The sequence below is a fragment of the Leucoraja erinacea genome, chromosome 10, assembly GCF_028641065.1.
Source record: "Leucoraja erinacea ecotype New England chromosome 10, Leri_hhj_1, whole genome shotgun sequence".
Lineage (NCBI taxonomy): Eukaryota > Metazoa > Chordata > Chondrichthyes > Rajiformes > Rajidae > Leucoraja > Leucoraja erinaceus.
This window is the reverse complement of record NC_073386.1, coordinates 54,475,562-54,490,091: the sequence shown is the minus strand read 5'-3', so window position 1 is coordinate 54,490,091 and position 14,530 is coordinate 54,475,562. Positions and strand designations below refer to the sequence as shown.

The 14,530-nt window shown below is 41.5% G+C and overlaps 1 protein-coding gene across 8 annotated transcripts in view; it reads left to right on the top strand.

The window, feature by feature from the left end:
• LOC129701230 (single-stranded DNA-binding protein 3) overlaps positions 1 to 4,336 on the top strand; it is a 161,256-nt gene extending 156,920 nt beyond the window's left edge. For 4 of the 8 annotated variants that reach the window (XM_055642345.1, XM_055642343.1, XM_055642341.1 and 1 more), the window contains one exon: positions 2,892 to 4,336. In XM_055642345.1, coding sequence (XP_055498320.1) covers positions 2,892 to 2,993 — 102 coding nt within the window. In that variant the 3' untranslated portion in view covers positions 2,994 to 4,336. Of the gene's footprint in view, positions 1 to 2,837 lie in introns of all 8 variants that reach the window. The other 4 variants (XM_055642347.1, XM_055642346.1, XM_055642344.1 and 1 more) reach the window with 1 other exon arrangement.
• The last annotated feature ends 10,194 nt before the right edge of the window (positions 4,337 to 14,530 follow it).

Below are 14,530 nucleotides of genomic sequence, written 5' to 3'. Positions count from 1 at the left end.
TTTCTTTAAAATGCAATTAATTTTCAGGTTAAAAAGCAGAGCAGGTACATATTAGCAGCTTTTTCAGCTTTGCACTTGTGCGTCATACACATTCAGCAGATCCTGTAGCACAAAGGCAATATTTTTGTGCATGAGCCTGCTGTCTGACAACACTCTCCAATAATCTTTTATCCCCCAACTGTCATAATTTTATTTTCAAAATTTTGATAATTTGCTATTAAATGAAATTATAACTTTTTTCAGAAAAAAATTGCTAGTAAAGTTTATTTCCTTTCTTAATTTCACCAGCAAATTTTCATTTTTTTTTAGGAGGGGAAATCAACTATGATTTATAGTAACTTCAATGCATGCCATGTTAACTTGTATACAACTGATCCATGTAAAAAGTCACTTAATACTGTGTGATTTTGATAAGGCAAATCAGGTTGGGAATTTGTTAGTTATCGGTAGAAATTAGTAAACTGCAAAAAATAGCAAATAAGAGTTTAGAACTTGATTAAGATATTTGTTTTGCAAATTAGTGATCTGGATTAGGTTACAAACTAGACTAAGTGGGACCCAATGGGTCCCATGTTCACACGGGAGGGCTGGTCCCTCGACGCAATATTCCACTTCTCCACCAATTCCAATATTCCAATATTGTCAGTGGCCAGCTTTCTGCAGTGCTGGTATGGGTTCTTGGGGTGGCAGCTCAGTCCTTCAAGCCTGATCTGCTGGCAGCTCACTCACGGCTGGTGGGCTGGCAGTTGACTCATGACTATTCCTTGAAATTCCATTTCAAGCAGGGTGCAAGTCCACCAAATTCAAATCCATGTTCCTACCATTTCAAGCAGGGTGCAAGGCCACCAAATTCAAGTGCAGTTTCTTACCACTATGAGCAGGATGCAAGGCCACCAAATTCAAATGCAGCTTCATACCATTTCATGCAGGGTGAAACCGCCATAAAACCACACAAAACACCAAACCCACAGTTCAGTAGACATTCAGTGTGTTCAGTTGACTCACAGCTCAGATAGAGTCATGGCCTCTCCTTCCCCCATCATGCAGAGTCTGGGCCACACCCACACTTCCGGGTGTTATAACCCCTCCCCCTCCCACCAGAAAAGGTGTGGCTTTCAGGGCGTGATTGACAGGAGAGAGATTCTCAACATTTTTTAAACACTAATAACACTTTTATTTTTCATTGATGGGAAGAATTCTCTGCACCTGCTCAGCGGAGGGGGGGGGGGGGGACTGAGTAAGATGGCCAAAAATCACAGCCGTAAGAGCGTTTTATCTAAAATCAATATACATGTCAAACAGGAAGAAAGTGCATTTGCAGTAGTGCCTTTTAACTTCAAGACAAAGCACCCAAGCCACCATTTGCAGTAAGTAGTGCCTTTCAACTTCAAGCCAAAGCACCCAAGCCACCACTTGCAGTAAGTAGTGCAACTTCAAGCTAAAGCACCCAAACCACCATTTGCAGTAAGTGGTGCCTTTCAACCTCAAGCCAAAGCACCCAAGCCACCATGTGCAGTAAGTAGTGCCTTTCAACTTCATGTAAAACACCCAAGCCACCATTTGAGGCACACCACTTCCTGGTGTTATAGTCCCTCCCCCTCCCTCCAGCAGGTGAAGCAGAGAGAATGGTGATTTTTTTTTAAACTTCAAGCCAAAGCTCCCAAGCCACCATTTGCAATAAGTAGTGCCTTTCAACTTTAAACCAAAGCTCCCAAGCCACCATTTGCAGTAAATAGTGCATTTCAACTTCAAGCCAAAGCACCCAAGCCACTATTTGCAGTAAGTATTGCCTTTCAACTTCATGCCACCATTTGCAGTAAGTAGTCCCTTTCAACCTCAAGCCAAAGCACCCAAGCCACCATTTGCAATAAGCCTTTCAACCTCATTTGCAGTAAGTACTGGAGTGCCTTTGCAGTAAGTGGTCCCTTCAACTTCAAGCCAAAGCAAAGCACCATTTGCAATAAGTAAAACAACCAAAGCACCCAAGCCACCATTTGCAGTAAGTAGTGCCTTTTTAATTTCAAGCAAAGCACCCAAGCCACCATTTTAAGGAGTGCCTTTCAACTTGAAGCCAAAGCAACCAAACAACCATTCGCAGGCATTTTTTTACTTCAAACAAACCAATTTTTATTTTCAAACACATTAAGGGTACTCACAGTTGTGTAGACATTTGTTCAGTGTTATTCTGAGCTCAGAGAGGCGTGACCCTTGGCTTCATCTTGCAGAGAGTGAGTGAGGCACACCACTTCCTGGTTTTATAGTCCCTCCCCCTCCCTCCAGCAGGTACAGCAGAGAGAATGGTGATTTAAAAAAAAACATTAATATCTCTCTAATTTGTCAACAATGGGGAAAAACCCTCCGCACCCGTAAGGCTAAGGGGGGCTTGGAGCGAGGTGGCCAAAAATGACGGCCGTAGGTGGCGGCTTTCTGTCGGAAATCGCAGCACAGTGGGCCAAAAGCGGTCACGATCAGCGATTTAGTAATATATAGATATATTAAGCCAGTTGATTAGTTCAAACCATTGAGCAGAAGTTTGGTCATGAGAGTGGGGTAAATTGGAGGGAAAGAAGGAAAGAGAGTGGAAGGGAGGTAATGAAAGGTGGCAGGTGTTCTGTGTGTTCATTTGTAGGGATCCATAACTCAGTTGTGTGTTTTCTCAATGATAACAAAACAAAATGTAATGATTTACTCCCTCCACACTAGTGGAGATTGAATTGCAGTGTTATATTGGGGTCAATTTCAGCAAACTATATTTGTAAGTTTGCCATGTTTAGCTGAACCTAGATGCTGCGAGATGTATGGTTCCAACCCGTGTAATCCTTGTCACTTTCTTTCAGTATTCCCCCAGCATGACGATGAGCGTGTGATTTTTCCCCTTCCCCCTTCTCCAGGATCAGAATGATGAGACAGCTGCCCTTTGGAAGATTAAAGAACGTATGCAAGAAGCAGTTCAACGTGTTGACGAGGAACTGGGGGCAAAACCCCAATTTTGAGTTTCACACAAGAAAAAAGCTGAACTTCTTTAATTCCATAAACATGAAGGACAACAAAAAAGAATCAAGACATAAAACCCTTCTCCTGGAAGGACTGTACGTTACACATCGCATCTTTTTGAAGCAAAGACAAAAATGTAAACGCCTCTAGCACCCGAACAGACCTCTTCCGCTTCATTCTCTGTTCACCCATGTATCTTTGTGCTGAACTGAATATGGCGCTAGTCTAGGTATAAGATCCGATGTTGTCCATATTGTAGCCATTTTAACTGGGACGTTTACACAATGTGGTTTACTTTCGAAGGCCTATTATTTGGTGGCACAGATTATTTTTTTTCTTGCTTCTGTGAGACTTCCCCCGCCAGGTGCAAGGTGTTAATCAGTTGTTGTTCCATACCTGTGTAACTGAACGATGATATGCCCAGTGGGTTCCAGTTTGAGAGGAGCGTACATCTTTTCCCCCCAAATCTCATTATTCTCTAACCTCCCGAAACCCAACCCAACCCTCACCCCCTGCGCCCACACGTATGTGCATACCTCAAATCTGGATTGCTTCATTCCTCTCTTACTTTATTGATCCAGAGGAAAACTCCAACACGTGAGAAAGAGACAACTACAGACGTGATTGAAATAGAGGAAAATAAACAGTTTTAATGGCACTGCAATGGTGCTGGGATCTCTGTACAATTACACACTACCTGTAGATGGTCTTTTGTTTAAACCCACTTCTATACAATGTGTATCAAGTTATGTAAAATATTATCTTGCCTGGACAACCCTTGTGCTGATTCTTGATAACATTGTAGCTGTTCTGTGTTTCTTACCTTGTAGTCTGGTTATAAAAAAGAAAAAAATCTACAATGTAGTTTTGTGTTCAATATTTGTTGCTAATGTTTTATTGAGGGATGTTTTTTCTGCAACCCTTTACAGAGTTTTCAGGAACGTCAACTGTGTTATTGTGCTGACTGCAGGTTATGGGATGTTAACATACTTTGTTTTTGTTTGGGGGGAGGGGTGGTGGGGGTTGGGGGCAATAGCAGGATCTTTCTAAATGAATTGCCTTTTTAGATGTGTTTCAAATCAATCTAACTGTGTTTAGCTGTAGAGTTGCTGAACGAGTATGTAAATCTCCTATTTGCAGTCAGATCGGAACATACTGATGAAATTTTGGTGTTTTATTGTAGATTTCAGTCTCCAGGAAATCGTGCATTTTAAACTGAGAAAAAGACAAGTCTGGCAAATGTAATTTTACAAATTCGCTAAATTATTGTCTTCATTGGGATGGTTTTGAATGAAACGGTTCTTTTCTCCAATGCTGTAATAAATATAAACATAAAACTTAATTTTGATTCTTTTCTGTTAACTTGTTGAACATTTGCTATCGTCATAATTGTTGGAAGAAAAGCTGATATTTCCTGTACCTCATGTTTAAAGGATTTTTAAAATATGTACAAGAAGCTATTTAAATTATTTCCAAAGTGTACTGTTCATAATACTGAAGTGCAGTTGGCTGTGGCAGAGCTGGGTGTGTAAAAAGGATCATGCTGTCATCAACTCATGAAAGATGGGAAAGCTCTCTGTCACACCAGGAAACGCTCTTTTAAACTGTCCCCTGAATGATGCAAAGGAAATAGATTTTGAAAGCAGCAAGCTGAGAGAACTGTGGGCTGAATTGTCAAATATACACCACGTAAGTGTGCACAAAAGGCACAAATGTGAAGCAACGCAGTCCATGTAACAGTGTAGGTTGCATCTGAAACCAGACCTGGATGATGCTGTCATTCTGTCATCTTGGTTGTGCTTAAAAAGGGTTTGGGAAGACTTGGCTCAATTTGGAGGCCACATTATCTGCAAGGTAGACAAAATTGGCTCAAAGAATACAAGATCTTTTGGGAAATGTAAATCTTGCAGTAGTGCAGCAGATTGGATACAAATGAAAGTCTGTTTGATCAGAAATGTATTCCTGCTTAATGTGAAGCAGCTGAGTTGTCTTAGGAGTCTTTTAAAGGCAAAAGGTCTTTTATTGGCATCTTTGCTACTGTTGAGGATGTTTATTAATGATGGATGCCTAAATTAGGAAGTATCATGTTTTATTCTCGAGTATTAACATTTGTAACCTCCAGTGTAACAGTCATGCTTTAAATAATGAGGCAAAGGCCAAGACCTACCTATTTGGAGAAAGTGTTTTTGAATCGAAAGCTGCAATGGACTGCATTAGGGAAGTGAACTTTAAAATTAACAATTTTGAAATTGAATTCTGGAAGTTAGAAATGGGTATCAGAAACAATGGCAAAATTTCCATCCCTTAGACGAATTGTAGATTTTTATGTAGGAATTTGGCCCAATGCAGCAATGTTTATGTTGCCACCAGTGCCATCTATCACTATTCATTTCCCCTACACGTATATTTATTTTCAAAACTGATTCATATTCAAGTGAATACAACCTTTGCCATTGTATGACTTTGAATATCTTTTGATATTCAATGGACTTATTCATACAGAAAAAAAACAAATGACACTGATCCAAAATGAAAATGGGTGTTTTAAGGGAATGAGAATTAAGCGAAAGTGATGATCTTGTCTACATATTTTGCCTGAGCATATTCTCCTGCAAGCATCAGGTGACTTCACTGATATATATGCTTTATAATTAATGAAGCAATTATGCAACTAGAATAGAGACCGACAAACTAGCAAAAATGCAATTGTGGGGAATAAGTAGAAAACAGATGCACATGTGTTGAAATATAATACAAAGTGAGAGATGCATAAAGAAAAATGAGCTGAAGTAAATATTAAAATTAAATATTAAGACAAGTTGGTCGTGCATGAAAAATTGAAGAAACTGAGGAAGGAGAGAACAAGCAGAGTAACAAACTGATAGAATGTGGTTAGGTATATGCATTTTCAGAACTTTACAATGGGCTACATAATTTTGACATTAATGTAAATAGACCTCCATTTTTTCTATTATCTGTGCATGTTACTGCATGGAATGACCGAGACAACAATAATAATATGATGAAACAACCTTTTGTAATTTGTTAACCAATGGAACATTCACTGTAACAGTGAAGTACAATTGTTGGAAACAGGACAAATGATAATATGGATGAAGTTGGTAAAATTAAATAATTTAAAGTTTTGATGTGTTTGTTTTCTGAAGACAATACAAAACATGCAACAGTATTGAAGAAACTTACTTAAAGAACCATGGTCTAGTCATTTTGAATATTGTAAAGTTTAGGAGAGGAGGTATAATGTGTGAATAAAATAAAGTTATTAATCTCCAACTTTGCATATTATAAGATGAACAGGAAGTTCTCATTTTGAAATGTTCATTAAAGTAAAAATAATAATTTAATTATTTGTTCCTTTTGATGAAATTCTACACACTGTTCTATAATTTTAAGTATATAATGACAAAACTTTCCTGTATTTATAACAGTGCTGCCCTGGGGAAACTGCTCAGCTGTAATAAAACTCAAACTTTCTAAAGTATTTATCAGTTATTATCAGAGGGAAGAACTTTAATGTGGTTTGTAATAAATGGTTTTCAGCTTTTGTATATCTGATTTCTTATCCCCTCCCACTGTGCTTTTCTTGTGATTCCCAGGAAATTATTACTAGTCTTTAGACTCTTCATCCACACTTCTTGTCATAGATTTATGGTGAGAGGGGCAAAGTTTAACAGAGATGTGCGGGGCAGGTTTATTTGTACAGAGGGTGAGTGTGCCTGGAATGTGTTGCCTGGATGGTGGTGGTGGAGGCAGACAGATAGTAGCATTTATGAGGGTTTTAGTTGGGCACATGAAAATGCAAGAAATGGAGGGATAATGGATTGTGTGCAGGTAGATGAGATTAGTGTATCTTAGCATCATGTTCGGCACAGGCATTGTGGGTCCAAAGGCTGTTCTGTTTTCTAATAACCAAGGATGTAACAAATGTGAGATCAGGAGGTAACCATCTTCACTTTGTGGTGTACCTGAAATTATGAATTTCACCAGTGGAAGAGACTTTTCTGTTGAGCCAGGCTAAGCTTATTAAATTTAAATGATCATTTTTGGGCAATTTGTAGAGGGCCCTGCAATGAAGAGGCCAAACCTTGACCTTTTAGGACATTGGATATGATAAGTGACTGAAGTATCAGCAGGTGAGCCTTTTGGGACCAGTGATCCCAGTTCTATTAGCTTTGAAATATGTATGAACAAGGGCAGGGCTAGTCCACAAGTTAAAGTTGTAAATTAGGGCAAGGCCAACTTTGATGGTATTTGACAGGAATATGCAAAAGTCGATTGGAGTATGGTGTTTTGAGGCTTTAATAGATGTCGGGCACAGTGGAATGCTATGAGTAGAGCTGCAGGACATGGGCATGGTCCTCAGTGAATATTTATCCTGTGATTTTACACAGAGACATGAAGTGTAGTGAACTGAGGACAGTTGATGGAGATGTTTTGCGGACATTCTGAATTAGCTGAGGAGGTGCTGGACACCTGAAGGTGGATAAAACACCCAGGCCTTATCTGGTGTATCAAATGACACTGGGAAGCTAGAGATCTGGCAGAGATATTTGAATCGTCGTTAGACAGGGTTAGGTGCCAGAAGACTGGAGGGTGATTAATGTGTCTCTGTTGTAGAAGGGCTGCAAAGGCAAACCTTGTAACCATAGAAACATAGAACATAGAAATTAGGTGCAGGAGTAGGCCATTCGGCCCTTCGAGCCTGCACCGCCATTCAATATGATCATGGCTGATCATCCAACTCAGTATCCCGTACCTGCCTTCTCTCCATACCCTCTGATACCCTTAGCCTCAAGGGCCACATCTAACTCCCTCTTAAATATAGCCAATGAACTGGCCTCGACTACCCTCTGCGGCAGAGAGTTCCAGAGATTCACCACTCTGTGTGAAAAAAGTTCTCATCTCGGTTTTAAAGGATTTCCCCCTTATCCTTAAGCTGTGACCCCTTGTCCTGGACTTCCCCAACATCGGGAGCAATCTTCCTGCATCTAGGCTGTCCAACCCCTTAAGAATTTTGTAAGTTTCTATAAGATCCCCTCTCAATCTCCTAAATTCTAGAGAGTATAAACCAAGTCTATCCAGTCTTTCTTCATAAGACAGTCCTGACATCCCAGGAATCAGTCTGGTGAACCTTCTCTGCACTCCCTCTATGGCAATAATGTCCTTCCTCAGATTTGGAGACCAGAACTGTACGCAATACTCCAGGTGTGGTCCCACCAAGACCCTGTACAACTGCAGTAGAACCTCCCTGCTCCTATACTCAAATCCCTAAACAAGCCTACCTTACGAAAGTTAATGGAGAGGATTCAGAGGGATAAAGTAGACATGCCTTTGGAAAGATGGCTGATTAGTGAAAGTCAGCATGGTTAACACATGGGAGTTTTTTTCTGACGATTCTGAGTGTGTTGAAACAGCTAAGAAGGCAAAGCCATAGACATAGTCTATATGGACCAGCAAGATCTTTTAAGATTCTGCAGGGTGGACTGCTGTGGAAGGTTATATCACAAGGGTGTACTGGAAGAGCTAGCTAACTGGATATAGAATTGGCTTTTTGGTAGCAATAGAAGGGTTTTTTTCGACCTGAGGTTTGTGAAGAGTGGGGTGCCTCAGGGATTGGTGTTGAGCCCATTATTTGTCATTAATATCAGCAATTTGGATGAGAATACAAGACGTAATTAGTTAGTTTACAGATGACACTAAAATATGTGGTATTGTAGGGAGTGAACGTGGTTGTCAGGAATTACAATGGGACCTTCATTAGCTGTTCAAGTGGGCAGAGGAATCGCTTATGGAGTTTAATTTGGATAATAAATGTGAGGTGTTGCATTTAGGAAGTCAAGTCAGGGCAGGACCTTCACAGTGAATAACAGGGCCTTGAGGAATGTTGCAGAGCAGAGGGATTTCGGAGTGCAGGTACAGTTGCATATAAGTGGCAGATAGGCTGGTGAAGAAAGCTTTTGGCACAGGCTTTCATCAGTCAGGAAATTAGGTGTAGAAGATGGAACGTTATGTTACAGTGGTATAAGATGTTGGTGAGGTCACACTTGAATTATTGTGTTCAGCTTTGCTCACGCTGCTTTAGGAAAGATACCATTAATCTGGGAGGCAGGCAGAGAAGATTTCGAAGGATGTTGCCAGGACTCGAGGACCAGAGAGATTGGGCAGGCTAGAACTTTATTTGAGTGCAAGAGGCTGAGGGATGATATTATAGCGGTGTATAAAATCATGAGGGGAATAGATCGGGTAAATACACGGTCTTTTTTCCAAGATGGGAAAATCAAATACAAGGGTTTATGGTGAGGGGAAATATTTAATATGAATAGAGGGGGCAAAGTTTTCACACACAGGGTAGTAGGTATTTGGAATAAGATGCTAGATAAAGTAGTTGAGGGAGCCATTTGGATAGGTACATTGAAAGGCAAACTAGAAATATATGGGCCAAACGCAGGTAAATGGTACAAGTTTAGATAGGAGCACCTTGGTCGATTGGGCCGAAGGGCCTGTTTCCGTGTTATTACTTTATGGTTCTATTTCCATACACACCGACAGGATGTTGCTTCCTCACTTAGTACAGGTCCATAAAATGTTAAGTATTAATTTTCGAGGCAGTTGTGTACATTGGCCACATTTTTTCTGAAATATAAAAAGTTGAAGCTAAAGATTAAGTTTGGTGTAAAGGTTGCAAATAAGAGAATGTTCAATCTTTAAATTGCATTGCAGTCATTTACTGTTAATGCCCTGCACTAAATATCAAAGTCAATCATAAAAGCTCAGTTGCCAACTCGGCAAAGAACAGGAGCCACACTCACAGGATGGTTTGAGAGGTGATTCAACAGCACTTCACCAATTTACAATTGACAAAGCTGGTCAAAAGTACTGCGAGAATAAGGAATATCAGCTTTGTTTGTAATTAGGATTGAAAAATTAACATGCCGAGGTAGAGAATAAATTATTACAAAAAAAAACCCTGGAATTATGAGGTAAAAACAGTTAGAGCTGATAGACAATATGTGCAGGAGTAGGCCATTTGGCCCTTCGAGCCAGCACCACCATTCAATGTGATCATGGCTGACCATCCCCAATCAGTACCCCGTTCCTGCCTTCTCCCCACATCCCCCGACTCTGCCATCTTTAAGAGCCCTATCTAGCTCTCTCTTGAAAGTATAAATATGAGAAATCAGTTCTCAGTCTATTTCCCAACCTTCGTAAATCTGTCAGCTCTCTCACAGATAATCTTTGGAATGGCAGACAGACAGGATGTTTCAAACATTTGATACTTGAACAACAACAAAGGCTTTTAAAATTAAGAATGTTTTGTTCTAATAAACACAAATGTTACATCTGACCTAAGAAACATTTTATTTTTTAAATAAGAAAGTGACAAGTGTGGAAGTGTCTGTTTTTAATTGCCAATAAATTGTATAGAAATTATCTAATTTATTATAACTGATGTAACTTTCTCTGCATTTGCAAAGCTAAATTGTATCTCATGCCAAATACTGAGACATACAATCAGGTAGCATCTAAATGATCTGGGATGTGTTTAAGTCTAAGATGTTTCCAGTGTTTTTTAACTTAAACTGTTCAATGGTTGTTGTACCGTTTTGAATGCTGTTTGCATTGTCCATACACTTATTCATTGTTGCATTTATTCCTTTCATTCTGATCTTACTGGCAATACTTATTTGATTATTAATTGTACCTGGCTTTCTTGCAAATTTGTCAAATACACCACAGTATGTACTTTTCAAATATCTTTAAACATTCCTGAGGTCTTAACAACTTGAGTCTTTTGTAGCTGGGGCATCATCTTGGCCTGGGTGTCTCAAAAGTTTATCTGAATTTAACTTTTTTTAAATTATATAATTTTTTTTGTTCCATTCTCTGTCAAAATGGTCAAGTATCGTGAAGAATGCAAAGAGATTTCATTGATTTGTAAGTGATAATGAAAGGAAAAATTACTAGGTAAAACAACGAAAATGAATGATATCAATTTTAAATTCATTCTTTCTGGTGGTAAGGAATTAGAAATTGGATGAGAAAACCGATCTAAGGGAATGATATAAATCAAGCTGTTCAGCCCACACTGACTTCTGTGCACCACATAGAAACATAGAAATTAGGTGCAGGAGTAGGCCATTCGGCCCTTCGAGCCTGCACCGCCATTCAATATGATCATGGCTGATCATCCAACTCAGTATCTCAAACCTGCCTTCTCTCCATACCCCCTGATCCCCTTAGCCACAAGGGCCTCATCTAACTCCCTCTTAAATATAGCCAATGAACTGGCCTCAACTACCCTCTGTGGCAGAGAGTTCCAGAGATTCACCACTCTCTGCGTGAAAAAAGTTCTTCTCATCTCGGTTTTAAAGGATTTCCCCCTTATCCTTAAGCTGTGACCCCTTGTCCTGGACTTCCCTAACATCGGGAACAATCTTCCTGCATCTAGCCTGTCCAACCCCTTAAGAATTTTGTAACTTTCTATAAGATCCCCTCTCAATCTCCTAAATTCTAGAGAGTATAAACCAAGTCTATCCAGTCTTTCTTCATAAGACAGTCCTGACATCCCAGGAATCAGTCTGGTGAACCGTCTCTGCACTCCCTCTATGGCAATAATGTCCTTCCTCAGATTTGGAGACCAAAACTGTATGCAATACTCCAGGTGTGGTCTCACCAAGACCCTGTACAACTGCAGTAGAACCTCCCTGCTCCTATACTCAAATCCTTTTGCAATGAAAGCCAACATACCATTCGCTTTCTTTACTGCCTGCTGCACCTGCATGCCTACCTTCAATGACTGGTGTACCATGACACCCAGGTCTCGCTGCAACTCCCCCTTTCCCAATCGGCCACCATTTAGATAATAGTCTGCTTTCCCGTTTTTGCCACCAAAATGGATAACCTCACATTTATCCACATTATACTGCATCTGCCAAACATTTGCCCACTCACCCAGCCTATCCAAGTCACCTTGCAGTCTCCTAGCATCCTCCTCACAGCTAACACTGCCCCCCCGCTTAGTGTCATCCGCAAACTTGGAGATATTGCCTTCAATTCCCTCATCCAGATCTGTAGATTTGGGAGGAACAACAGCAGCAGCAGATTAGCAAGAGATACGACTGATTGGCTCTAGCCCAAGTGGGAGGAGAGGGATGAAAACAGTTAAAGGCCAAGGACGCACAGTCTTTGTTCAGAACTGCTGTAGATTTGGGAGGAACAACAGCAGCAGCAGATTAGCAAGAGATACGACTGATTGGCTCTAACCCAAGTGGGAGGAGAGAAGTGAGTCAGAGGGGTGAAAACAGTTGAAAACTGAGGAATTTGCTTTCTAAATTGGTAAATCAGGCAATTTATCAGTCAATTTAAGCAGGACAGCTCTTAGCGAGCGGCCTAGTGAGGGAAGTGCCCTGTGAGAAAAGTGTGAGTCTTTGGCTCGAGAGTCTTCGGCGAGGAGGCTGAGGAGACCACGCAATACGCTTGAGAGGTAGAGACAAAAGAAGGAGACTTGGTTTATACTCTCTAGAATTTAGGAGATTGAGAGGGGATCTTATAGAAACTTACAAATTTCTTAAGGGGTTGGACAGGCTAGATGCAGGAAGATTGTTCCCGATGTTGGGGAAGTCCAGGACAAGGGGTCACAGCTTATGGATAAGGGGGAAATCCTTTAAAACCGAGATGAGGAGAACTTTTTTCACACAGAGAGTGGTGAATCTCTGGAACTCTGCCACAGAGGGTAGTTGAGGCCAGTTCATTGGCTATATTTAAGAGGGAGTTAGATGTGGCCCTTGTGGCCAAGGGGATCAGAGGGTATGGAGAGAAGGCAGGTACGGGATACTGAGTTGGATGATCAGCCATGATCATATTGAATGGCGGTGCAGGCTCGAAGGGCCGAATGGCCTACTCCTGCACCTAATTTCTATGTTTCTATGTCAGGCAAGCTGATTCAGTGCGATGCTTGCAGTATGTGGGAGGTCAAGGACACCGCTGGTGCCTCTGGCTGCTACAAATGCGAAAAATGCATCCAGGTAGAGCTCCTGAAGGGCCGTGTTGGGGAACTGGAGAAGCAAGTGGATGACCTCCGGTTCGTATGAGAAACGGAGTCGTTCCTCGACAAGTCCTACAGTACGATTGTTACACCTAAGGTACTGGAAGAGAGAAGGTGGGAGACAGTGAGAAAGGGAGGGAAGCATGGAATGCCAACGTCCCCGGGTGGTGTACCTCTTGTAAACAGGTTCATCCGCTTAGAAGCTGTTGGGACAGAAGACGTGAGCGGCGGACTGGCTTGCGATGTGAATAGGGCTGTTGAGCCAAAACCAAAAAGGCCTAAGGCAGGCAAGGCCATTGTAGTGGGAGGCTCCATCGTGAGAGGTACGGACAGGGGTTTCTGCGGCAACAGACGGGATGCGAGGATGGTGTGCTGCCTTCCCGGTGCCAGGATCCAGGATGTCACGGACAGAGTGCAGAAAATCCTCAAGGGCGAAGGTGAACATCGTGGTAGTGCACGTCGGCACAAACGATGTCGGAAAAAAGGGGATGAAAATTCTGCAGCGTGACTTTAGAGAGCTCGGAAAAATGTTGAAAAGCAGGACCTCCAGGGTTGTTATCTCCGGTTTGCTTCCAGTTCCCCGTGCTGGCGAGAGCAGGAACAGGGAGATACGGGACCTGAACGTGTGGCTGAGGAACTGGTGCACGGGGCAGGGATTTAGATTCTTAGATCACTGGGATCTGTTTTGGGGTAAGGGGGAACTGCACAAAAGGGACGGATTGCATCTTAACAGGTGTGGGACTAGCATTCTGGCAGGCAGGTTTGCCACTGCTACACGGGTGGCTTTAAACTGAATAAGGGGGGTGGGGTGTCGAATGGGATAGTGGAGGATGGAGTTAAAGGGAAAGTGTTTCTTAAATGTGTGAGCGTAGAGACCAAAGGGTGTAAAATGAGGGTAGAAGAAATAGGTAGCAAGGTGAAAAGTAAAAGTGGCAGGCAGACAAAACCAGGGCAAAAATCAAAAAGGGCCACTTTTCAACATAATTGTATAAGGGGTAAGAGTGTTGTAAAAACAAGCCTGAAGGCTCTGTCTCAATGCAAGGAGCATTCGTAATAAGGTGGATGAGTTGAATGTGCAGATTGCTATTAATGACTATGATATAGTTGGGATCACGGAGACATGGCTCCAGGGTGACCGAGGCTGGGAGCTGGACATCCAGGGATATTCAATATTCAGGAGGGATAGAGAGAAAGGAAAAAGAGGTGGGGTAGCGTTACTGATTAGAGAGGGGATTAATTCAATGGAAAGGAAGGACATTAGTTTGGAGGATGTGGAATCGGTATGGGTAGAGCTGCGAAACTCTAAGGGGCAGAAAACGCTGGTGGGTGTTGTGTACAGGCCACCTAACAGTAATAGTGAAGTTGGAGATGGTATCAAACAGGAAATTAGAAATGCGTGCGACAAAGGCAAAATCCTGCCATCTGGGAAGAGGTACAGGAGCATTAGTTGCAAAACAGCAGGATGCTCCT